The 25,801-nt window shown below is 36.6% G+C and overlaps 4 protein-coding genes across 6 annotated transcripts in view; 2 read left to right on the top strand and 2 right to left on the bottom strand.

Annotated features, from left to right (window-relative positions):
- LOC114250846 (pancreatic triacylglycerol lipase) overlaps positions 1-15,055 on the top strand; it is a 40,024-nt gene extending 24,969 nt beyond the window's left edge. The window contains exons 2-15 of one of the 3 annotated variants that reach the window (XR_016325106.1): positions 1,748-1,903; positions 4,063-4,183; positions 4,502-4,649; positions 5,469-5,621; positions 6,359-6,448; positions 6,892-7,027; positions 7,312-7,542; positions 7,619-7,694; positions 7,835-7,971; positions 8,170-8,231; positions 8,313-8,389; positions 8,545-8,614; positions 13,874-14,099; positions 14,527-15,055. Coding sequence is in view for 2 of the 3 variants with exons in the window: in XM_028184891.2 (XP_028040692.1) it covers positions 1,756-1,903; positions 4,063-4,183; positions 4,502-4,649; positions 5,469-5,621; positions 6,359-6,448; positions 6,892-7,027; positions 7,312-7,542; positions 7,619-7,694; positions 7,835-7,971; positions 8,170-8,231; positions 8,313-8,389; positions 8,545-8,614; positions 13,874-13,998; positions 14,527-14,632 (1,680 nt within the window). In the remaining variant the exon portion in view is untranslated. The remainder of the gene's footprint in view (positions 1-1,747; positions 1,904-4,062; positions 4,184-4,501; positions 4,650-5,468; positions 5,622-6,358; positions 6,449-6,891; positions 7,028-7,311; positions 7,543-7,618; positions 7,695-7,834; positions 7,972-8,169; positions 8,232-8,312; positions 8,390-8,544; positions 8,615-13,873; positions 14,100-14,526) is intronic. The other 2 variants (XM_028184891.2, XM_028184892.2) reach the window with 2 other exon arrangements.
- Positions 15,056-17,687: 2,632 nt separating this feature from the next.
- Positions 17,688-20,617, bottom strand: LOC149500323 (uncharacterized). Its single transcript, XM_089737191.1, has one exon. The coding sequence runs from the start codon at positions 20,601-20,603 to the stop codon at positions 17,703-17,705; it is 2,901 nt and encodes a 966-aa protein (XP_089593317.1). The 5' UTR covers positions 20,604-20,617; the 3' UTR covers positions 17,688-17,702.
- Positions 20,618-23,468: 2,851 nt separating this feature from the next.
- On the top strand, positions 23,469-24,735 carry LOC114250867 (protein PET117 homolog, mitochondrial). The gene is made up of 2 exons (XM_028184921.2): positions 23,469-23,774; positions 24,524-24,735. Exons 1-2 carry the CDS (start codon positions 23,680-23,682, stop codon positions 24,648-24,650), a joined length of 222 nt encoding a protein of 73 aa, XP_028040722.1. The 5' UTR covers positions 23,469-23,679; the 3' UTR covers positions 24,651-24,735.
- Positions 24,669-25,443, bottom strand: mRpL20 (mitochondrial ribosomal protein L20). Its single transcript, XM_028184917.2, has one exon. It carries the CDS (start codon positions 25,213-25,215, stop codon positions 24,736-24,738), a length of 480 nt encoding a protein of 159 aa, XP_028040718.1. The 5' UTR covers positions 25,216-25,443; the 3' UTR covers positions 24,669-24,735.
- Between the last annotated feature and the right edge of the window lie 358 nt (positions 25,444-25,801).

Below are 25,801 nucleotides of genomic sequence, written 5' to 3' on the forward strand. Positions count from 1 at the left end.
CCACCTATCCTTTGTTCCACTGACCTGATAAGTATTCTAGCAAAAGCAAGAGAGGCCGTCCCAGACAACTTGGCGTCGCTCAGTAGAGCGAAAACTGGGTGTCTTGGGCATGTCGTGTTAGGAGCTAAAACATACTGCCCAAGACCAAAAGCAAATGGAAGAATTTCATTCGAGCCGTACACCCTAGCACAGGGTAATAGGAAAGAAAGAAGAGAAGAAGGGGAGAGTGCATTGGAATCCCACACGGACAGATACCACGAACCGGCTACGCTTTCCAGTTTTATGGGTGGGATAGCCGTTATACAATTCAATTAAAAACTCGACCTCGTCCCTTGAAGTAGGTAACGATATTCACTTGGTTGTTTTTTTTTTATTGCTTGGATCGGTGGATGGGATCACAGCCCATCTCGTGTAAATTGATTAACGAAACCCGTAGATATTAACAACGTAAACGCCGCCATCCACCCTGAGACATGATTTCTAAGTCTCAGTTTTATAGTAAAACGGCCCAACTGAACAAAAACATCCCATCTTAAGTATCAAAGAGGCACATTGAACTGTGTACGGGTTCCAGAAACAACTTACCATTAACTAAGAACAGATTAAAACGATGATTGACCTTTTTGTGTTGGTATTTGTCATATACTAAATCATTAGCGATTTTGCAAAGAACGCAAATGAAACGGAGATTTTTCTTTTTTAGTTAAGAAAACGATTACCATAATTACGCTTTACATTTGCACATACACATTGCGTAAGAAACGTGAGCATGGATACCTTCCGCATACCATTCGACGAGCGATATCGACCCAAACAAAATTAAATAGGACAAAAAGGAAGGGAACTCGATCATTCTATTCTTGAAGAAGAATTATCAAAACTATGCTCGTGACATTCACTTTCCTTCTCTCGGTATAAAAACCAATACGAATAAGCTGCAACCAAACATGTATCTATTAAAGACTAGACAGAGAATAAAATGTGATATAGGTACAGCATCTGTTTGTTATCAATACTAACTGTCAAATTTACTTAACAGATTTTTCTATTGCTATGTGGACGAAGCTTGGTACTAAAAAACCTACACTTAGTACTAAGTGGATAATGACTCGTCTATAGTCTATAATGAGTAACCTATAGACAACGGAATGTCAAAGCCATCATCTACTTTAAGACATGAATTTTATGCCTCACTCGTAATAGTATGGCGGCTGTCCTAGGTTTCAACGAATTAGTAGTATCTGCGTGAGCAGGCTTAGAATACGCCGCACTATCAATAATTATGCAAAATTATTTTAACCGGTTTACATTTAGTACACGGTGTCAAACCTTTATCGTGGAAGTCATTAGTGAACACTTTTATTAACTACTAGCGACCCGCCCTCGCTTCGCTTCGGAAACATTAAAACACACATGAAACCAAAAAAAATAAATAAAAAAAATAAAAAAAGTAGCCTATGTTCATCAGGGACAATGTCGGTTTCTAATGGAAAAAGAATTTTTCAAATCGGTCCAGTAGTTTCGGAGCCTATTCGAAACAAACAAACAAACAAATCTTTCCTCTTTATAATATTAGTATAGACATATAAAATATTCGTAGAAAATGTATTACTTGCTAGCGAGATTCGAACACTGGTAAAGTTGTATCGCTTGATACGAGTGCACCAGGCTTCTAAAGTTTTAGGCCACGATGACTTTAGAATATCACAGAAGCTATTGAACCGTCATATTTACGTTTATGTTACAGGTATCCCAATGCGCAGACTTCACCTCACAGACAGACATCTTCGAGTTATGCTGTGGTGTATCCTGTTAGGTCTGCAGCCAGCGTTTGGTGGAATACTTGATCCCTTCAACTGGGCAAGATCAGATAGAATCGAAGTCAACATACCATGGCTACCATGTACGTATGCTACATGGACTTCATAAAATTATATTATAATAAGATGTGAGATTTCATAGAATGAGGCAACGTTGATATTTCTGTGTCCAGAAACTATAGGCTATTTTGTCAGTAGCCAAATGTATCGAAATTTATTTACTACTTTCATGTTCTTATACGGGTGCTCTTAATCAAGGTTTATTTTTTATTTTTAACCGACAGTAAGAAAGCTTTCAATTCGGTTATATTTTTAATAGTTGGTTTGCTGAGTAATTCCTTCATTTCTAAACACATTTGGAAATCTGTATTTTATCTAAAATTATATAAGTACTTTCAGTTATTGGAATTTTCATCAAAACCGGTTTAATTGGTTTCTTTTTTTTATATTGAAATAGCTGGAAAACATTTGTATTAGAAATTAACTTTTTTTTTCATTCCAATTAATTGTTTTATGTGGTTTAATATTTTAATTTTGGTTTTTCTGTTTCTATAATAATTTTTAAAATACATTATAAATTTAATATTACGGACATATCGTAAACTGAAATTGTAAAACGTGAAATTTATACTAAACAAAAAAAAACAAATAAACCTAACCATTGAAGAGCAAAATTATTTTTGTTGTCTGAAACTTAATAACTCGTAATAACAGAAAACAAATGAAGTTAAGCGAAAGTAGTTTATATAAGTTAATGATTTATTTGAAGTAATGATTATGTTGTCAGTTTAAAAACGCGCGTGCCTGAAACAATTAAATAAGAACCGAAAGTGAGAAGCAGTACCTATGCATAAAAACAATCATTCTATCTCGTAATCAATAATTAATTATGAATGATCTTTCAATTGCATGGTTACTTATCTGTAACATTTAAATAGAAACACCTATTCGCCTATGAACCGCAAACATTAATTGTTTATTTGATTCCTGATCTGAGTTAGTATCTTTGTGAAAGATATTTCGTATTCTTGTGTGTCTCCGGCATATGTAACACAGGGGCAAATTGTACTTAGTCGGTTAATGTGTAAATAGAATTAAATCGTTACTAATTTCAGACAAACCGATACCTATAATAATATATACCTCCGGCTTTATTGAGAACTAGCCACCCGCCGTCGCTTCGTTTCGGGAACTGTAATTTATTATTGATCTTATTGAACATTCTTTTATACAATTCTGGTCCTGACAGTAACAAACACAATTTAAAAAAGAGCGCAACAAACAAAAAATCGATCTTTACTGCTCTTTTATTAACGGTTCACTATTTTGGCAATAATGGCTTATAAATAAAAGATATATACCTATATATATGCTGTCATGGGTTTTTTGCAGGATTTTTTCCTTCTTACTTGACACTCATGGTTTTTTATTTATTATTGCTTTGGGTGTATAGTTAAGTACAATAAATTTCAAGCTTTTAGCTCTAAAAATGACGATATTTCCATACAACTTTTCATCCTCCCCTTTTAACCTTTAACAACCCTTTTATAGCGTTAAATAGTAGTAAATAGTAAATAGTAGTCTTTGTCTTTTCTCAGACTCTAGACTATTTGTGTACCAAATTTAATGTAAATCAGTCCAGTAGTTTTGGCGTGAAAGCCCGACATACAGACAGACAGAGTTACTCTCGTATTTATAATGTTAGTATGGACTATGGATAAGATTAATGTGAACTATTGACAATCCAGGTACATACATATCTACGTAGTATGTATCTAATCCAATTTGTAGGGATATCTAACATTAAACAGAAGATGTTTTCAATATAATCTATGTCGCGCTAAAAATATTTTTAGGTTAATTTTCTATATATGCAGTAAAACAACTTTTTTTTTTATTGCTTAGATGGGTGGACGAGCTCACAGCCCACCTGGTGTGTTACTGGAGTGGTTACTGGAGCCCATAGACATCTACAATGTAAATGCGCCACCCACCTTGAGATATAAGTTCGAAGGTCTCAGTATAGTTACAACAGCTAACCCACCCTTCAAACCGAAACGCATTACTGCTTCACGGCAGAAATAGGCAGGGCGGTGGTACCTACCCGCGCGGACTCACAAGAGGTCCTACCACCAGTAAACACCACATTTGAATAACAACAATTCAATTTTATAAATTGAAAAGGAAAGAAAAACAATTCGATTACGTTATTTAATTATTTCCATTTCGTTTTTAATTGCAGTTGAAAATGAAACAAGATGCTATGATGAACTGGGCTGTCTCAACATTACAAGGAGCTGGTATCACCTGATTCATCGTCCCTTCAACGTGTTTCCGTTACCACGAGTTGTCATCAATACTAGGTACAATTAATTATGAAAAGACAGTGATCGACACATTCAAATTAACGATCTATTACGATTTGTGGAATTCGTTGACTAGGGACTAATTCCGATGATTATTTTACAATTAGATTATTTTATATGTTTGATTAACAATTTCCATTTACAAGATGTTTATATCCGCGATAATTCATGTTTGAATAAAACTAATATTCGAAGTTAATATGCGCAGTAATTCATATTTGAATAAAACCAATATTAGATAAGTACCAATGTTACGTTACAATTTTTCATAAAAAAATAACCATCTTCGTACGCTTAACACATCACTTTCAACAGGTTCATTTTGTATACAAAGAAGAACCCGACTGATGGTCAACTACTGAACGTGAATGTGAATAAGACGATAGTGAAATCGAATTTCGACCCTCAGAAACCTACGAAGATGATCGTACACGGATTCATCGATACACCGCTTTCTAATTGGGTTGGTTTTAACCATGTTTGCCATGTTTTTATGTTTAATAATGAACTGTGGTGCAAGATCACGGGGATTTCCCTGGGGTGGACACCTCTGTAGATCCTGGCTATACGAAAGTTACAATAAGAGGGGAATGTCAGACAAATATCCGAAAGCAGTGCTAAGTTATGGCAGACACCGCACCACGCTCACGGCACAACATCACTTTTGCTGGTATTTAATTCATAGATATATAGCAGTCAGTTAGAACTGTATGATAAGCTGCTCCTTCGTTCCAGAAAAATGTACGATATTTACACATATTCTGCAAGTTCACAAATAAACTCCGTCACAGATATTAAATGATTTATGAAATAATTAATTTGTGATTGATTAATTTATTTTATTAAATGATTTGAGGGGTTGCAAAATTTTATAAAATGCCAATATTTCAGAGACGTAAAAAATTAAAGATGAAAATAAGTTCAGATTAATATTAATAAAAAAAATTACATATAAAGTTATTTTAAACTTAAAATAAAAATGTTTGAAAAGTATCAAAATTAATAAAAATTCTGACTTAAGGGTGGCGCGATAAAAAGCGCCCAGGGCGGCATTGAGCCCGAACCCATCGCTGGCTTGGGATGGAGTAAAAGTAAGACAGAGCTCTCGTCTCTCGTACTCCACTTCAGTCATCGGCTAATTTCTTTCTCACTCATAAAATTCGATGTAGCGGTGCTACAATAAGAACATTAAATAAATAACATTGCGCACTATCTAGTTGTAATAAAATATTATATTAACAATAAACCGGATTTTAAAAGTTTCATTAATTGTAACTTTCAGGTCAGTGAAATGAAAGACGAACTCGTAAAAGCCGGTGACTTTAACGTTGTTATTGTGGACTGGGCGGGAGGGAGTCTACCGCTGTACACCCAGGCTACAGCAAATACAAGGCTTGTGGGTTTAGAAATCGCTCATTTTATCAATACCTTAGAGGTAAATACAAATTTAATTACATTATTTGTGAGTGACAAACAAAAAGCCGCCCGTTTTTGAACGACACTCATCGTGCTTGATATTGATAATGTGAAAATAAAATAATTACTAATACTACTAAAAGCTCTTATGAACAGCAGTACAAAATAGACAAAACGTAGGCAACGGCTTGTCTCTGCTCCTGGCATTGCTGAAGTCCATGGGCGACGGTAGCCACTCACCATCAGGTGGGCCGTATACTCGTCTGCCTACAAGGGCAATAAAATAAAATAAAAACAACCCAACCACACCGATTTTCTCGCCGAATCTTCTCAATGGGACGCGATTCCGAACCAGTGATAGCACTGGTTCGGAGTGAATATAGATTCAACGAAACAATGCTCTTGCTAGGGCTACTGTTACCAAAGTCCTCTCAGGCTAAGCCCGGTGAGCTCACTTACTAAGCCGTGCATAGGTCGATTAGCCCGTCAGGCTACTAGCGATTAGGTAGAGGAAAAAACATTAACGCGTTTCGGTTTTAAGGGTGGAGCAACAGTTTTACTATAAAACTAAGGCTTGGAACTCAGGTCTCAAGCTGGGTGGCGCAATTGACGTAACTGGTATCTATGGGATCCGGTAACCACTTAAAAACTACAGGTGGGCCGTTAACTCGTCCATCCACCTAAGCAAAAAAAAACAAAAAAAAATATCTTGCTAAGCAAACAAAAAACTCAAGCACCAACTACGATAATTTACAGAAAGACCACGGATTAAATCCTCAAGATGTCCACATAATAGGACACTCTTTAGGTGCTCACACGGCTGGTTACGCTGGAGAACGTATACAAGTAAGTGGTGAATAATGGTAATTATGTAGATCAAGCCTTTTTCAAGAAGAACAACGAAAGTGTTAAAGTAATACAAGCAACAAAGAGGTGTCAACATTTAAGATTCTTAAAAAAACTCATTATCTTATTATTTATTTCGTAATAAATAATAAGCTCCTAATAATAATAACACCTCTTTGTTGACACCAACAAAGAGGTGTCAACATTTAAGATTCTTAAAAAAACTCATTATCTTATTATTTATTTCAATTACATAAGTAAAGATATAGGCAAAATTGGTTAAATTACTGATACGATCTGTGTTTCATCTACTATTGACTACATAGTTGTTAAAAATCCTGTATGTTCTGCTTGAACAAAATTGAATCGTTCGATTTTAAAAATTTAAACTATTCCACTATTGAGCTATCATATTATCTTTGATTTAGCATCTGATTTCCTAGGGCTTAGGAAGAATAACGGGTCTCGATCCAGCAGAACCCTACTTTCAAGGAATGCCAACACACATCAGGTTGGATCCAACGGATGCTCAATTGGTCGATGTCATACATACAGATGGAAAGAGCATTTTCCTTTTAGGTAAAAAAATAATTTTCCAATACATAAGCGCACATCGCTTTTATTCAATACTACTCATTACACCTTAATTAATAAAACTCGCGTCATTAACTAAGCTAAGTTGCTGAACGTTACAATTCTATTACTATTTATGTACATATGTATATCTTTGTAAATATGTATCATGAGCTAATTTGCTACTATCACTTAATATTATTTATAGGTATATATTCGGTGTATTTATTACATTTGTGCGGTTTTTTTTCTACTAATTAATCGACCAGTTTATTTTGCGCGTGCGACAGATTTTGTGTTTATGGCAGGATACGGAATGTCGCAGCCAGTGGGCCATTTAGATTTTTATCCTAATAATGGTAAAGAACAACCCGGCTGCGATCTCACAGAGGGGCCACTGGTGCCGCTTACTCTAGTCAAGCAGGGCCTTGAGGAAGCTTCAAGGGTTTTAGTAGCCTGCAACCATGTTAGAGCTATAAAATTGTTTACAGAATCGATAAATGGAAAATGCGCTTACATAGGTGAGTTGAAAGTACATTTTATTACGAATTGTATTCGATTACAGGAATACATTTATAAAGACGGAACATGTTTCAGGGCATCAATGCCCATCGTACCAGCATTTTTTGGCAGGAAAATGCTTCCACTGTGGTCATGGTTGCGCTGTTATGGGGTAATTAACTTATTCTTAGTACTTTCCTAGATTCAATGCTAATTATATATTTTTTACAATTTGTTACTTAAAGAAATTGTTCGAATAAAAGTACTATTTTAATACTATGAGCGGTTAGTGAAAATTAGTATGTTTTCCAGTTTCCATGCAGACAGTACTCCAGGATTAATAGCGAACAGGGACAATTTGACAGAAAATGAGGTATACCCATCTGAAGAACATGAAACCATTGGGGCTAAATACTTCCTTAGTACGGGCAAAGAGCAACCGTTTTGCCGTAAGTTAGAAATATTCATGCGCAAAATGCAAATTAAACTGCTGGAATGAAATTTTTGTATGTAATCTGTGCCTATTTTTATTTTCAAAATAAACTTAGTCTACATGTGTTATCTTGTACAGTATCAACCTACTTTGCAAATTTAACAGTAAAGTTTATATGAGGGTCTTGTTTTTCTAAATTTCTAAAACTTTTCAGAGAGACACTATAGAGTGACCATTCAACTAGCAAATCCTAAAGGAGCTGAATCTTGGGTCCAGGTAGACCTTCCTTAATCTTCAAGATTATTATTTTTTACTCAGAACAAAGAGTTTCACTTTATTCTTTTTTTATGTTCATAGGGGTTTTTGAAGGTAGCACTTTTATCTGACCGTGGAGTAATTAGGGGTATGGACCTAACACCAAACAACTATGTAAAGTAAGTTCGAAATAATCGTCGCTACCCAAATCGAGTCCTATTATGTCAACTATTTGTGTCTAATTAAATTTTAAATTACGTATTTACGTTTCTAACTTATTATTTTTTATAGAATCTGTGCTACCACAATTTTAATAATTTTCCCACATTTTCAGGTTAGAACACGGCAGCACTTACACCATTGTTGTTACGCATCCAATGGATATGGGCGGTAAAGTTAGGAAGGTAAATAAATACGTATATAAAAAAAATATCAGACAAATAAATAATTTATTTGCATTCTAAGAAAACATGATGAGAAGATTAGGTTATTATGTTGCACTAGATTTAACTTGAAGATGCGCTAGTGGTCGTCACACTGGACCTGTCTTATATGATGATGACCCAGTACAAAATAACCAGAGTACAGTAAAAGAGAGAGAGAAAGAGAGTTATAAAATTGAATAAGTAGTATGTTAGGTAATTTAATATTTTCTTGGGAAAGAGAAAGCATATTCTATGATGCCCCACTAACAGCTATTTAATAACATTTTAATGATTCTATGTACACATATGAACTGGTTTCTGAGATAAATCATTTCAATTTAATTTCATTTAATTTTCATTTTATAAGCGTCCTTGACTAAAAACAGTATTAGGCCAATTAAATTATTTCTTCAAGCCATGTTTTTTTGTGTGAGTGTAATTTATTGTTAGTTTTAATCAACACGATATCATACCCAAATAGGTGGTAATAAGTCATGTACGAGCAATTAGTATGTTATTAAGTTAAAAGAATTCGATCATAACATCGAAATAAATACAGTGACACTAAATATCACATTTAAATTTCGAGTTATAATTTTCGCGCCAATCTTCATCCAGATATTTTTTTTCCTGATATTATTTATGATTGTTGGTGTGTGTGTATGTGTGTATCTGGGATGTGAGTGAGATGAATTCGGTTCGAAGGAAACTCTCCATCTCCTTGGTATTAGTTGAATATTCTTGCATCGAGCAATAATAAATAACAAAAGGTCCTTTGTATGTAGGTAATAAAAAATGGTTTGGCTTTCTACATACATAGTGTATATGGGCGCAAACGCCACTGTTGGCAATAATTAACATAATAATATATAGATTAGTTTATTCTATATTAACATTTATTTATTATTAGCAACAAAACTGTTATTCTACCATATTTAATAATTAGCAGACACTGTTTTGATGTGAAAATGTTCAGAATATGTTTAATGTTTATATTATTGTTTAAAAACACAAATGACTGTATAAATGATTAAATATGAATAAAGCATAAATATTAATAATAATTTATATTATAATTAACAGTACTAATAATTTAATTAAGTATTGTAATTGTTATGCAATGATGTTGTTGGCGCCATCTATTAGTAGGCTGGATAATAACAATGTTAGTTAATATTACTTAAAAGTAATTCATGTAAAATAAATTAAATGTGAGTCATGTAAAATCACTAAAATATGTATTTTGAATATTAAGCTATGTTTTGTGAATTGTTTCGCAGTAATTACATTTGTTTGTATAAAAGAAGTTGTAGTTGCTATAACCAACACAAAATGGCTAATTGTGTAAGAACCACTGAATAACTCAGGCGTGGCTTTTTGTTGTAAACAAGTAATGTTAAAGTTTTATAGAATTGTATTGTATTTTCATTGTAAAAGAACTTATGTGTGTAAATCCTGGCTTAACGCCGACATCAGAAGTGGGATCACAGCCCCAAAATGAATCGTAAGCCTCCGAATGAAGCAACCCACTGTTGAACAAGTGATGGGTCTCTCAACCTGTATTAAAAAGGCGAAAAGTGATGTTATCTGCAAATGCTGTACCCTTGTGGCTTGTGGTGGCATTATAACTTTTATTTGCCGCCGTTCAGTTCCGATGAGGGCGTGACATCAAGACCGATGCGGAAATGTGGACGAAACTATCATGATGCTAATTGTTTCATCGCATGAACATCGAGTTCAAAAGAGCAAGCAAGACAAGCCGATATCTGGTCTTTGTATTGGACCACATTGGAGCAAGTGAGGGACGAACTGATCCATGCATTCAGTAAGGATTTGGATGTTTAAAATGAGTTCTCGACCGTGGATGTTTTAGAAAAGCTACCGACGCTGAGATGGTAAAAATACTGATTTCAGGTATTTAACTTAAATTTATTCGATCCAAGTTATTGAGAAATACGCGGTGGTATGTATTTCGCTTCCTAAATAATATCGATTCTATAAACGTTCCGAAAGCGTCAAATTGAAAATAGACAGTAAATATAATGTTAATAATCTAAATATAACTCAGTTTTATCACAATCACATAATGATTCCCTCAGTTTTCGTGGCACTTTTAGTAACACTAAGGTTTTAAATGTGGTTACTGCGTCACTTGCGTCATTTCGAGAAAACTTGTTACCGCCGTCAAGATGACAAACCTATCACCACAAATAAGACTTAAATTATTGCAGATCTAGTTTAGTAAGCTAAACAACTTCATGTAAAGTTTTTGAGCATAAGGGGTCAACTGATTTCAAAACAAAGCATTGCGACTTTTAATGGAGAGAAATATTAGAACTATTATAGAATTTCATATGGTAATCATAATCATATGGTAATACTGACAGTCTTGCTGACATCCTAATAGGTTTTAATCTTTTAAAAATAACTGTTCTCAGTGTTGCACTCTTTGAAGAGAACTTATCTATTTTTATAAGTTTCTATCCAGTGAATGCTCAAGTTTGGAGTAATTATTCAATCATCATGTAACTTTTGCAAATCATGTCTCATAGATGGTGATCAGGCAGATAAAAGTTGGATTTGAAATAATTAATTTGGATAGCATAGTATAATGCTGTACATACTGTATGTCTCCTGTTTATTGTGAGGAGTTCAAGCATATTACAATAAAAATATAAATAAACTTTTAATAATATGCCATAATAAGAGACAGCTCATCCCTGTTCAGCAGCTCCATATTATTACTTTTCCTTTCATAATTATTTATTTTTGGATGAGTGATTAACTCTCTGCACCCTAGGTTTCTAGTGGGGGTGCTGCTTTATTATTAGTCAAGAAAAAGGATGGCAAAGATCTCTATGTGATTTCTGTTTTTAAAATCTTAGTTCCATTTTTGGAAACCTGTCACTTTTAAAAATTCACCAAGATAAAAGATAATTCAGGAGTTTCAAAAACTTGTGAACAATATGAAATTCAGTACCACATTATTGCAAAGAGAGCGAGCATGGTCAACAGGCATGCTGAACTATTGATGGGTCATAAATGTCACATGTTTGTAAAATATCAATTAATAAGATCTGACAGGCAGCTTTAAGAATTACAGTTGATTAAAATCTGCAGCACAACAATAAAACAAAAATGCAGAGGCATTAGAAGGATGATGTTCCCTACCAGTCATTAAAATAAAGCAAATTGAAAATGGTCCGCTGAATGATGAATTAGGGGAAGTTGAATCAGCTGGTAAAAAATGGATGGACGAGCGGTCTCTGTCATCTAATGTGTTTTGGTAAAGGTAAAGGTTTGGTAATGGTAACGGTTTGATATAGGTAAATCTATCCTCTTAATGTCAGAGGATTCTGATTGACCGTATGGGCAGAGAGATTTGTTCTGCTGTAAAATGATTTTATAATTTGTTATGGTATCTACTTTTATTTTCCTATCCAATTATCCTTCCTAAAACGCTGGCGGGCCACCATGCGAATCCTTAAACCTGGTCTTGTTGGCTAGATCCCGTATGGGTGATGCCTTATGAGTTGGCTAGATCCCGTATGGGTGATGCCTTATGAGTTGGCTAGATCCCGTATGGGTGATGCCTTATGAGTTGGCTAGATCCCGAATGGGTGATGCCTTATGAGTTGGCTAGATCCCGAATGGGTGATGCCTTATGAGTTGGCTAGATCCCGAATGGGTGATGCCTTTTGGGTTGGCTAGATCCCGAGAGGGTGATGCCTTTTGGGTTGGCTAGATCCCGAGAGGGTGATGCCTTGTGGGTTGGCTAGATCCCGAGAGGGTGATGCCTTGTGGGTTGGCTAGATCCCAAATGGGTGATGCCTTGTGAGTTGGCTAGATCCCGAATGGGTGATGCCGAGTGTGTTGGCTAGATCCCGTAAGGGTGATGCCTGGTAAGTTGGCTAGATACTGTAAGGGTGATGGCTTGCGAGTTAACTAGACCTGTATGAGTGATGCTTTGTGTGTTGGGTAAATCCCGTTGGGTGATCCTCTTGTGTGTTAGCTAGATCTCGTAAGGGTGAATGGTGCCTTGTGTATTGGGTAGATCCCGGTAGGGGATATGACTTGTTTACTGTTATGTGAAATGGTAAAACAGCGCAAGGGACGCGCTGGAATCAGTATGGCCGTATGGGCGCAAACGCCACTGTTGGCAATAATTAACATAATAATATATAGATTAGTTTATTCTATATTAACATTTATTTATTATTAGCAACAAAACTGTTATTCTACCATATTTAATAATTAGCAGACACTGTTTTGATGTGAAAATGTTCAGAATATGTTTAATGTTTATATTATTGTTTAAAAACACAAATGACTGTATAAATGATTAAATATGAATAAAGCATAAATATTAATAATAATTTATATTATAATTAACAGTACTAATAATTTAATTAAGTATTGTAATTGTTATGCAATGATGTTGTTGGCGCCATCTATTAGTAGGCTGGATAATAACAATGTTAGTTAATATTACTTAAAAGTAATTCATGTAAAATAAATTAAATGTGAGTCATGTAAAATCACTAAAATATGTATTTTGAATATTAAGCTATGTTTTGTGAATTGTTTCGCAGTAATTACATTTGTTTGTATAAAAGAAGTTGTAGTTGCTATAACCAACACAAAATGGCTAATTGTGTAAGAACCACTGAATAACTCAGGCGTGGCTTTTTGTTGTAAACAAGTAATGTTAAAGTTTTATAGAATTGTATTGTATTTTCATTGTAAAAGAACTTATGTGTGTAAATCCTGACTTAACGCCGACATGTACGTAGGTACTAAAAACGGTGATGTAATAGATATGACAAAATTTAGTTCCACAGGAGTATATTTGGTTTAAGTGAATAGATATAGCATCAGTTTCTACGCAGTTTACACGTCATTACGGATCCTCCCGATCCATTAACGGTGCTTTTAGGTACCTCAAGCACCGGTCACCGTCCTCGCCGAACCAGTCACTTGCGACGAAGGACTCGACGAGTAAAATAACCCATAGACACAGCCCACTGAATTTCTCGCCGGATCTTCTCAGTGGGTTGCGTTTTCGATCCGATTTGAGCCCCATGAGCTCACCTACTAGTGCGGTGAATCTAGAATAACCCCTCGAGGTTACTAGAATAGGTAGCAAAAAAAACACAATTTTAATTTGCATTTATTTGCTTTACTATAAAATCGAATACAGGCATTGTCACTTAACCATTTTAAACGTTACATTTACAGGTGGAGTTATCGTGGGAGTACGACATGAATGTACTAGAGCCGCGATCCCTTTGCATCCTGTGGTGTAATGATCGATTATATGTCAAATCTGTTATTGTTGATCAAATGGAATTACCATCGAGAGGGTAAATTTTATACACCTTAAAACATTTTATTTTAAATACCTAAATCAAAAATATATTTTGATGAAATATTAAAATCACTGTTGAACGATAATACGAAATAGGTATGAGTACATTTACTGATGCAGGCATGGTACTTTCTCTCATGGAAGAGAATGCACTGTTGAACGATAATCCGAAATAGGTATGAGTACATTTACTGATGCAGGCATGGTGCTTTCTCTCATGGAAGAGAATGCACTGATGAACGATAATCCGAAATAGGTATGAGTACATTTACTGATGCAGGCATGGTGCTTTCTCTCATGGAAGAGAATGAATGGAACACCGACTAATCAGCCTCCGGGTAGCTCGCTGATAGAGAGCGCTGATGATCGAGTGCCCGGCGACCACCAGTAAAGCGTACCGTGGGGCTTGGTGTTAATTTGCAACACCTTCGTTGGTTTTATTTAGTTAATTCGACTCCAGAAAATCTTTTTTTTAAGATACGCTGTTATCTTGCTTCTAAACCAAGTCTAATTTAAATTGCAGGAAAAGAAATGTTGATTTTAGTAGTAAATTATGTACACTAAAAAGAGAATTCGCCGAGATACCCAATAGAGGTTCTGCAAGCTTCTATGACAACTGCGGAAGGTAGCTACTAGGACTAGGAGCTCGTCTTCGTTTCTTAAAATGGAACACAAATAAGGACTTTTATTTTTACCAGTGAATTTATATGAATTCCCTTCGTTCAAGCACTACTTCTAAAGTATTAGTGCAGTGAAAAGCTTTAAAGGACATGTGATTTAAAAGAGATGTGTCGTTTTATCTTTCGTTAAAAGCGGACAACTGATTTTTTTGTGTTTGTGATGCTGTTACAGAGTGACGATTGTAAATAGGATCGCTTTAAGTTATTGCAATATACTCAAAACTATGTTCCCTTTTATTTAATAACGTCTGTCGTCTTAATGTTTATCATCTGTTTAAATTTAAAATTAGTCTATAAGTTTGTATATAAAACATAAATTATGTTGTTGATTGTTCTATTCTAAAAGTGATATAAAACAAATACTTCTAGTGATTTTACTTTTTAAGTACCTAACCCTTACCCAATCCCGTTCCGCGTACAACTCGATTAGAATATCCATAACATAGTGGAAAATATCAGATCATCCAATGGAGACGTTAACAGGCTATAGAATGTTAAAATAAGTTTTTTTTAAATACCTATACAGGGTATCTAGAATATCGAATCAAATACTATAAAGCTTTAGATAGGTGTAGCGGTCTAAGCCTGAAATATACCTATAGATTACTTTTGTATTACTTAAATGTATTCAATAAATAGACTATTGATTATATGGGTGGACAAGCGGAACACCTAGTTTTTAGTGATTACCGGAGCCCATAGACATTAATAACCTGAATGCCGCTACCTACCTTAAGATATGAGTTCTAAGTCTCCCTTTTTAAAGTACAACAACTTCCCTACCATTCAAACCGAAATGCTTTACTGCTTCACGGCAGGAATAGGCAGGCGGTAGTAAATACGCGCGGGCACACAAGACGCCCTAGCACCAGTCGGTACCACTTGGACGTAAAATTAATAGATCGTATGAATTGAGTGCTCGCACAGAATATGTTTTTCTTTGCCAAATATGCACTATTGAATTGAAGACTGCGATATCGCTTTCACTAGGCCCTCCTTGGTGCGTGCTGAACGTAAAAGTGATTTTATTGTAAAAATCATATTAATGTAAAAATTATTGTAAACATCCCAACAACTTCGCATTGCTTTCGGAAGTCGGAAGTTATACGAAAACGAAGTAAATGCCATAGTCCCTAATTGAGTGGGTTCTCCGAGCTCAAAAAGATGGACGTGATGTTAACTAATTAAAACACACACAACGTATAGTAACCGGCAAACTTCCTGAGCAAATGACCTTGACTGCGCAGAATCGAATTTTAGATCACTTTGGTGGTGAGGGCGAGGCGCGACGGCAGGGGAAATCGTATCGAGCGCGTTATTGGTAGATCAGTTGAACCTTGCGCCCCGCACCGCGCCCTCATTCCGCTTGCTCCCAAAAGTACGCTTGCGTACAGTGAAAAGCATAGATTATACACTTAATATATTCGAGTGAAAAGTCTATCGTTATTAATCGTTAAGTTATTTGTTATAATAATTGCTTGTTGACTTTGTTGCCATTGCTATTTGTTGAATGTTTGTTGATTTTTTATAAAAAGTACACTATGCCGCGACAAACTGGTGTAGTATACAAAAGAAAGGGTAGAAAAATTGTGTACGACGTATATTGCTTCATTATAAAACAGGGGATGAATGATATGGAAAAAGTAAAACAGATTTCGGAAGTAACAAAAACATCAGTGAGTACTGCTAGGTGCATTATTAACGAAGCTAAAGGCTCTGGCTTGCTCGCCGTGTTTCGGACTCCGGTTAAGAAAAGATCAGGGAAGAAGAAAGTTACCGGAATGGATAGTTTCGTTCAATCTGTAATAAAAAGATGTAATCATAATAACTACATAACAAGCAGCGAAACTCCGTCCCGTAGAAACGCTTCGAAAAATTTAAAGAAGATATAAATTTTAATGGCTCGGAATGATGTTTACGACGAATTATGAAAAAGCTAGGCTTCAGATGGAAAAAAAAACAGAAAATAATCGGAAGCTGGTAATTGAAAAATGTTACATTCGATTACTACGAATCGAATATCTTCAAAAATAATTAATTATAGACAAAAAAGAAGACCGAACCAACCGAGTTGTAAACTAAACCGATGAGGCCTATGTTGACTCATCACGATGATAGCGACTCGGGTGATGAAAACAGTGATGATGATGATGGTCAAGATTATGATAACGAAAAAAAAATACAAATACCAGCTTCGCTTCAACTGAACCAAGACCTGGCAACAGGTCTAGTTTTGATTTAATAGAAGGAATATCTATTTTACCCCAAGATTGAATTATTACAATTATTAACCTATATTTTTTGGTGATGTTCCAATAAATATATAAATAAATGCATATGTTGATTTTAATAATTTAATTGCATTATGACGCAGAGTAAATAATGTTTTTGCACGTGAGTGTACCATGCGCGAACTTACCCCCACTACGTCAACAAATGCTCAAGAAGTTTGCCGGCTATTATACTTTGACTTTATAAAATCAGGGCTGCCATCGAACAGTTGGAACAATTAATAAATTGGTTTTTGTATGAAATTACAAATTACGACAGAATTATAATTTTGATTTTAACTTCATCTACATTTTTGATATTATAGCCACGTTTCGGATTGAGCCATTACACACCCTGTATAATTCAGAAGATGCTTAATATGCTTTTTGAACTCTAATTTTTAGTTTCACACAAGTTACACACAATCATAATTCACTAAAATTTATTAATGATAAATTATGTAGACCAAATTGTGTGACAAAATCACTGAGCATTGTTTCTCGGGAAATACAAAAAAGACCACGGAAGTTCAAAAACCACTATTTTATCTAAACTTTTTGTGTTGTCCAGCTGGAGCACTGGGTATGAATAATGAATACTCCAGAGGGTCCCACAAACAAGTTCGAAAAGGAATGGTAGCGAGCGAGGTGCGGACGTATTCTCGTGTGTATGCTTCGGTGGTGAGGGTGAACTGTCGGCGCCAGTAAAGGCGCACGCGCGGCTTGCCAAAAGGAAAGCCACTCAGTCGCTACTCTTTGAATCGCGCCGGGAACCGACAACGAGAGTCCCTGATTGGTCGCGGCGCGCGATCAGACGCGGCTGCCGACGCGGCAGGCGTTAGGGTTGCTATATACTCCCCCTCTAGTCCTGGAGAACGCCCTCGCTCCTGGACTAGGACATTAACAGCTTTAACTGGGCGTCCACGTTTCCTCTTAGGAATCACAGGTTTGGGTAAGGAGTCTTTGTTACCGTGGTAACAGGTAAGGTCTTGGGTATGGTATTTCCCTAATATAATATCAGGCGGTTTCTTCGAAGGATTCAAACAGTAAGGAGGTACTGAAATTGGTGCATGCTCACCCTTTTCTATGCGATGCTCAGCAAACGGTGTTGGACCTCCCCCTGCTCTGAAGATATGTGCGTGCCTGTCCAGTAGGTCAGCGAGCGCTTGTCGCTCAGCTGGCGTAAGGTGAGTACCTTCGTCATCCCTAAGGATGTCTGTAGCGGCGCAGGAAACTTTGCGCGACTTAGGTTCGAAGCACGGATTATACTTTACCATCGCATCATCACTGAAGAACCAAACCTCTTCTTTGAAGTCGATTACTACTCCAGCTGCGGTAATAAAATCTATTCCTAATAACGTTTCATTATTGGTGGATTCAGGAAATATGAGGAATGGAGTGGAAATAATTGTCGTCTCTAGGCGTACATCGAGTGTGGTGGTAAAAACGTCCATAATGCGCACCACACCGTCGGCAAGTCTGACTCGTTGAGAGGAAACGCGGAGAGGATGGTTGTTCTGCTGGAGGAGAGCATATAGCGTATGACCCGCGATGCAGTGTTTTGCAGCTGTGTCTATTAAAGCGGTGCCGTCAAAACCCAGTATATTTATGTTAAAAATCGGCCGTACGTCACGACCAATAGGGAGTCCCGCAAGATCGTCATCGCCGCAACCATAAAAACAATCAAATCCCATTACATCACGCTTATTCCCATATTTCGGAAACTTCGGGTTTATCCCGTTTTTATCACAATAATTTTCAAATAATGGTATACAAATCTTACTGTCGGCCGGACATCTTTGATGAACAAAATTTGAATCCTCTGCGACCGCGCAGGTTAATGTTTGACATTGCCCGTTTGTATTGGCATTGCGGCAGAGATGTCCGTCGACGCCAGAAAACATATCCAAATGATTACTTTTGTTTAAAAAAAAATTATCATTTTTAGGTTCGACAAACAAAGAGTTAACATTTTCAGTTGTGGCGGCTGAAGGGTTAACATGAGTAATGTTTTCGCTCGGACTATTATAATTTTTGCGATCGTCACTCGATCGATTACATGTTATGCATTTTGTGTTGCATGCAGTGATATTGTGGTTCTTTTCTCGAGAAGAACCTGGGCGATCAATACGAACTCGATCGGCATTATCACTGTTATCAGTAACCTTAAACCGCGAACGATTTGAATTATGGGCAGCAAAATTATAATTTTGTGGAATTCGCCGCTGTTTATACTGTGTGTAGGTATCAGTGCATGCATCACTATTTGGCAAAATAGGTATACAAATTTCATGCACTAAATTAGAACTATGAATACGGTCTTTTACTGATTTGTCGTTTTCAAATTTAAAACACACTTTTGAATCGACACAATAAAATGACTGATCACTTTTAAATTTACTTTCACTAGATTTTGAGTGAGTTTTATTTTTAAGTAAGTTAGTATGAGATTGATCACCTTGTTTTGAATCTAACTTACGATACTGGTTCTTCTCGTGACCGAAGAAATGGCAATACGAACATTTTGGGCGTCGCTTCCTTTCGACGGAGTCAAATACACGCGGCGTTCCGGGAACAAGCGGCGGCTGCGTCGCGGGCTCGTGGCCGGGGGCGACGCCGCTCGGAGCGCACGCGGCCGTGCGCGCTGCTACTGCTGGCGGAGGGCGGGTGCGTCCGGTGCCGGTCGTCGACTCGTATGGTTTTTTTGCTAATTCTCCCGTTGGTCTTGAGGCATCGTGATCGTAGCGAAGTTCGTCCGTCGCGTCTTCAATTTGGCGCGCTCTTTGCAGGAGCACGTCGAATGAACTTACTTCGTCGCGGCGAAGTCTCTCCCGTACGCGGCGGCTGAGGAGTCCGTAGATCATGTCCAGCTGGACTTTCTCGCTTAGGTCGCCGGCAGGTAGCTTCGCGAGAAGAGCACGCGTCGCAGCGATGAAACGGTCCGTTCTTTCATCGTTTTGTTGACCTCGTTTGAATAGTTGAGCGTATATACGGTGTGGAGGTCTGCGATCACCGAAAGCGTCTCGTAGGGCTGATACGGCATCGCACCACGAAGATATGGAGGACTTCACACCCAGCCACCAGACGGCAGCGTCGCCGCACAACAGCATCGACAATCCCCGGACGGCGTTCTCATCCGAGATGTCGGAGCAGTCGCGATAGGCCTCGGCCGCATCCAGGAAGGCATCAAGCGACTCACCTGCAGTCCCACTAAAGCGCGTGGTACATCGAGCGAAGTTCGCGTGTGCATGTGATGCGGGCACTGGTGTTGATGTGTTGTGCCGTATCGTTTCAAATAATGATTTCAAAACCTCTGTTTGGCTCCGCTGTAGTGCCTCTACTATTGTTGACACGTGCTCGCTGGAGAAGGTGGCTTCGGCGGGGGCCACGTGGCTGTCGCCGGATCGGTTGTGGTGATTGGAGCGCGAGGCGTCAGCAGCGCCGATTTCGCAGGCGGGAGACGCGCTCGTAGATGCTTCTCGAAAGGACTCGTAGATTGTGCGCGAGGCGTCGCCGGCGCCATTTTCTTGGGCGGCGGACGCGCTCGGGGAGACCGATCGCGGGACGCGGACAGACGACGGGTCCGTTGCATCATCATCCCTGCGATTTCGGCTAGCACGGTTATCACTTCGAGTGTTCACCATGACCATGAGTTCACAATTGTATTGGCAAAACCCGTACGATTCGTCGACTCACCCCTAGATTTTCCTTATCACGTTGAGGCGCCAGTTTTGTGTTGTCCAGCTGGAGCACTGGGTATGAATAATGAATACTCCAGAGGGTCCCACAAACAAGTTCGAAAAGGAATGGTAGCGAGCGAGGTGCGGACGTATTCTCGTGTGTATGCTTCGGTGGTTGCGGGTGAACTGTCGGCGCCAGTAAAGGCGCACGCGCGGCTTGCCAAAAGGAAAGCCACTCAGTCGCTACTCTTTGAATCGCGCCGGGAACCGACAACGAGAGTCCCTGATTGGTCGCGGCGCGCGATCAGACGCGGCTGCCGACGCGGCAGGCGTTAGGGTTGCTATAAACTACTAATTAATCGAATTAATTTCATTGTAATAAATCGATTTTAAGAATAAAATTGATAGGCTTATTACAGATCAATTTATAAATATTTAAATAAAGGACCTACTACTTAATTTAATCTATTAAAAATAGTTTATCCATGCAGTTATACCTTTGCACCCATATCACTACTACTAGTATATATTTTAATTGGTTTGGGTTATAAGTCACCACTTTAACACGTTAAATCCTGCAAAAGCACCAAATGAACACAATAAAACAATTTATTAAACTTCACTCCTCACGTTCCTGCCAAAGAGCCTTCCAAGTTGTAGTTCCATGTATTGATTTGTTTTATTTTATCTATTTAGTGTTTCTTCAGGTTTAAATGCGTAATAACGGTGATTATTAATCGTTTAATATCTGTGAAAGTGCACAAATGTGGGAAAACGAAACAAAGCCGCAAAAAAAGTCTACTAAAAAATCTCAGTAAATGACCACCGTTTTACTGAGATTATATTTTATCCCATATCATCTCATCTCATTACGTTTAATTTCATCCCAGTTGATTAATGTCTCAAATTAATTATCGTCATTTCATTTCATTTCATTTCACTCCATATTATCATTTTTCATAAAAATAAAAATAAGACTTGACCTGAAGATATTAGTTACCAGGTCATAAAATCCCTTAAAAAAAGAATATTGCTGACTTTTGGCGGGAACGCGAAGAGCGAAGTTGTGTGATTTGTTTTATTTTGTCTATTTAGTGTTTTTTTCGGGTTTGAATGTGTAATAACGGTGGTTCATAAACTGTTTAATATCTGTGAAAGTGAACAAATGTGGGAAAATTAAACAAAGCCGCTGGACGTAACTTCTCGGGATCTTCCAAAAAGTCCTCTGAAAAAATCTCAGTAAATGACCACCATTTTACTGAGATTATATTTCATCCCATATTATCTCATCTCATTTCATTTCATTTCATCCCAGTAGATAAATGTCTCAAATTAATCATTTCCAACCAACCACTAGTTCTCGGTACCGTAGCAACAATCAAGCTTTAACACTAGACTTGCGCAAAACATCACTTCCCAATGTAATGTGATATGACATCACTTTTACAGACAGGTGATATTACTCGAAAACATTACACATCACTCTTAACATTACTCGGTGCGTTCAATAGATACTGTGACGACGAATACATTGTATCTATACACCCGAATCATTACCTAAGTGATGTGTATCAACCCGAATCATTACCTAAGTGATGTGTATCAACACATCACTTAGGTAATGATTCGGGTGTGTCATTACAGTAGTGTATTACAATACAAAGTATGAACTTTGTATTGTAATACACTGTTATATTACTTGACAGAGATTGACTTACTTAATAATATAATAATTTTATTTTTTACTTAATATAATTTATTGTGGGATGAACGGATTTCATATGGCGACTTAGACTGCAAATTGAGCTCGACAATAATGTTAATATACGAGAGCAGTAGATGCATTGTTTCGGCGCGATATCCTCAAAGTGCATCCAATGAGGACTGTACTTTCATTTAGACGCCGTTATTTCTTTCACTTATTAAACACGCATTAAAACAAATAATAAAACTATCTTCAAACAAGTGCTTAAGTAATTCAAATCAAACACAAAAATTAATATGAAATATTACTAAACAATTACGAGCGACTAGCGATTTTACAAAAGTTGCGAATAAAAAATTAAGTAAGTACTTGCGGGAAACTACCGGCTGGCCGCATGAAAAATATAAACACAAATACCTATATTAAAATTCAGACGTACCATAGGTATAAAAATGTACCTAGCGGCCAGGACATACGGTTCCAAATCACTAGGAATAATTCCGTGTCGCTTGCTCATTTATTTTGCGTCGATCGGTCTGTCTCGCTCGCTCGGTTCCGTTCGTGTATTAAGCAACATTACACGACAAAGAAAGAAACATGTTGGGTGATGGTGTGATGTTTGTTTCCTTCGCGTAATGTGTGATGTTGCATTACATCGTAGAGTAATATTACCCGAGTAATATCACTCGCATTACTTACACATGTCTATTTAACACATTCCCGATCATGCGGACAGAATGGACAGAATGGCTCAACGAGTAAATTAATCCCCAGACACAGCCCACTGAGTTTCCCGCCGGATCTTCTCAGTGGGTCGCGTTTCCGATCCGGTGGTAGATTCTGCGAAGTACGGCTCTTGCTAAGGTTCGTGTTAGCAACATCGTCAGGCTTGAGCCCCATGAGCTCACCTATTAGTTAAGGTTACACTGAAATAGCCTCTCAAGGCTCTCAGCTAGGTAGGGAAAAAAAAGCTTTAATAAAGATTAAAGCAACAAATCTAAACTATAGCAAAGACAATACCATAGATAATACACTTGTAATGCTTATGTAAATGATAATACCTACCACTGAAGTACGGTACCTATACTATTTTAAATTTTTTAAGTCTATGGATAATACTGTCAAAACTGTCAATAGTGGTCAATAGTCAATAGGTTTTGTGGACATATCAATAGATAATCATAATACACTACAAAAATAACCACAAATTAAACTATAGTAAAATGTTGTCTACCAAGAATTAGCGTACTAAGAGTAAATACTACGCTACTTAGCTAAAAAAGTTTTAAACAACTTATACAGTAATATTGAAACCGTAGCCTTTGCTTTGCAGTTGGTCGAATGTCTTCTTCAAGTTCTAAATTAGTTTTAGGTCTTTCCTGTTCTATAACAATAGGGATTGTGTCATATGTTCACCTAAAGCAGCAAGCCGACAGGTAAGACGAATGATAATATCATTGATAAAGATTAATGGCTTTAGCATGTCAATGTCATATTCTAAATAAAATTGGTGAAACATTTTTGTTATATTATGTAAGTAAGTAGGTATATACAACAAATTAATAGTGACATTAGCTTTAATATCTTAATCATACTGGATTGACTTCAAGCATTCAGTTCATTTAGTAATAAATTATTATTATTATTATAATTATTGTACCAGCACCATTGATTTCTGCCATTACAGTTGCTTTAAAAATATAAATACGAATTAAGCAGTCATATGTTGCTATTTAAAAAGTAGCCCATTTCATTGCAGCTAAAATTTTAACATCTTTATTTCTCAAGGCAGTTGGCAACATTCATATCATGATGCCTACAGGCTCTAGTAACCACTTAACACCGGGTGGGACATGAACTTATTCACCCATCTATGAAATAAGCATGTCTGATAGATTTTTTGTTTAATGTGTGAACCAAAAACAGATTAAGTGCAAGCATCTTAGACTGTTTTAAATATTCAGATTGAGAAATATCATTGAAGTAAATATTCTCTTCAGTTATTGATTGGTAAAATTTACTTTATGTAATCATTTGATTGATCTTATGGATTTAATTGATCTTGGAAATAGACAGAAATTATATACTTAAATACATTTATTTCGATCTTGTATTAATGAAAATATTGTTAACATTGGAAGTAATTAAGCAACTTAAAGGTTTTATTAGTATTCAATTGTTTCAGGGAAAAGATGCATGAAGGAGTAGTGAGAGATATGGAACGGCAACAAAAGAGAAAGATAGAAAATTTATACCTTTTGGAGAAACAAAATGAACTAACAAAAAAGTTAAAAAGAGAATTAGGTAGTTAGGTAATAAAAGGCTGATAATTTATTTTCGAGTATTTATTTTTTTGTACAGCTAACAACTAGAAATAAAGAAACAATGTCATCTGAATTATTTTTTCTTTTCATTCAACCATGCTTCTAACATAACATCCTTAAGGTTTAGATTTATTCCTGTGGGGTGACATTTATCTTGTCCATCTATGAATCTGTCTGTTTCAAGTTTGTATTTAGCTACAGCAGCGAGCGCTTCGAATGTTTTTGGTTCCCATGAAGCCAAGTCTGACAAAGATTTCCTATCCAACATTATATTAGCTCTGTCCAAGCCTTCTCTTAAAGAGAATAGTGTAATATTGTGTTGCTCACAAGCAGCCGTTATTCTGACGTCCCAAAGACTTTTCATGTCTTCTTTCTTAAGCTTTCTTGCTTTGGTTGCATAAACCAGTGCTCGGTGAACATTTCGAACTGCAATCGAATAACAATTTCGTCGACGGCCAATATAATGAGCGGCTAATCTAAAAATCCGTCGCTTTCTCCAAAATTCGTCGGGTCCACGACAGCGGGCCCAGTTTATAACAGACAAAAATACCATGACGATCTAAAAATCTGAATTTAGGTTAGAATCACAAAATTAACCCTACATGTAAGAGCCTACGAACAAAATTTTGTTCTATGAATTAAATATTAAAAACCATCGGAAATTTCTGTTACTCGATACAGTTAGTGAACTTTAAATAAATTGGGTTGGTGAACACCACTACCAAATTATTGACAAAAATAAATTCAAGTACCATAGACCTTTTTTTTGGTACAATTTTTCTTTATTAGGAAAGGCAAAAGAATCTAAGCCAATATACTCTTAAATATGCAATAGATCATAGATTACACACATAATATTCTTTATTTTTGTTTCATCCATGAAACTGGCAAAGAAAACATGACCACACAACCAAATTTTTCATAACAAATATCAAAACCATGTCGGCTTGTGGAATTCTTTGGAAATTAAACTTTTTTTCTCCTTTAAAACTTTTTACAAGTACATGTTATGTATGTTTTCCCAAAAAAATTAGTATCTACCAGCTATTTGAAACCAAGTAGAGTTATATCGTTGAGACATTTTTCAAAAGTTTGAAATATCAGAAGTGAGACATCCTTTTATCGAACCGAAACAGTAC

The sequence above is a fragment of the Bombyx mandarina genome, chromosome 22 (genome assembly GCF_030267445.1).
Source record: "Bombyx mandarina strain Sakado chromosome 22, ASM3026744v2".
In the NCBI taxonomy this organism is placed as follows: Eukaryota; Metazoa; Arthropoda; class Insecta; order Lepidoptera; family Bombycidae; genus Bombyx; species Bombyx mandarina.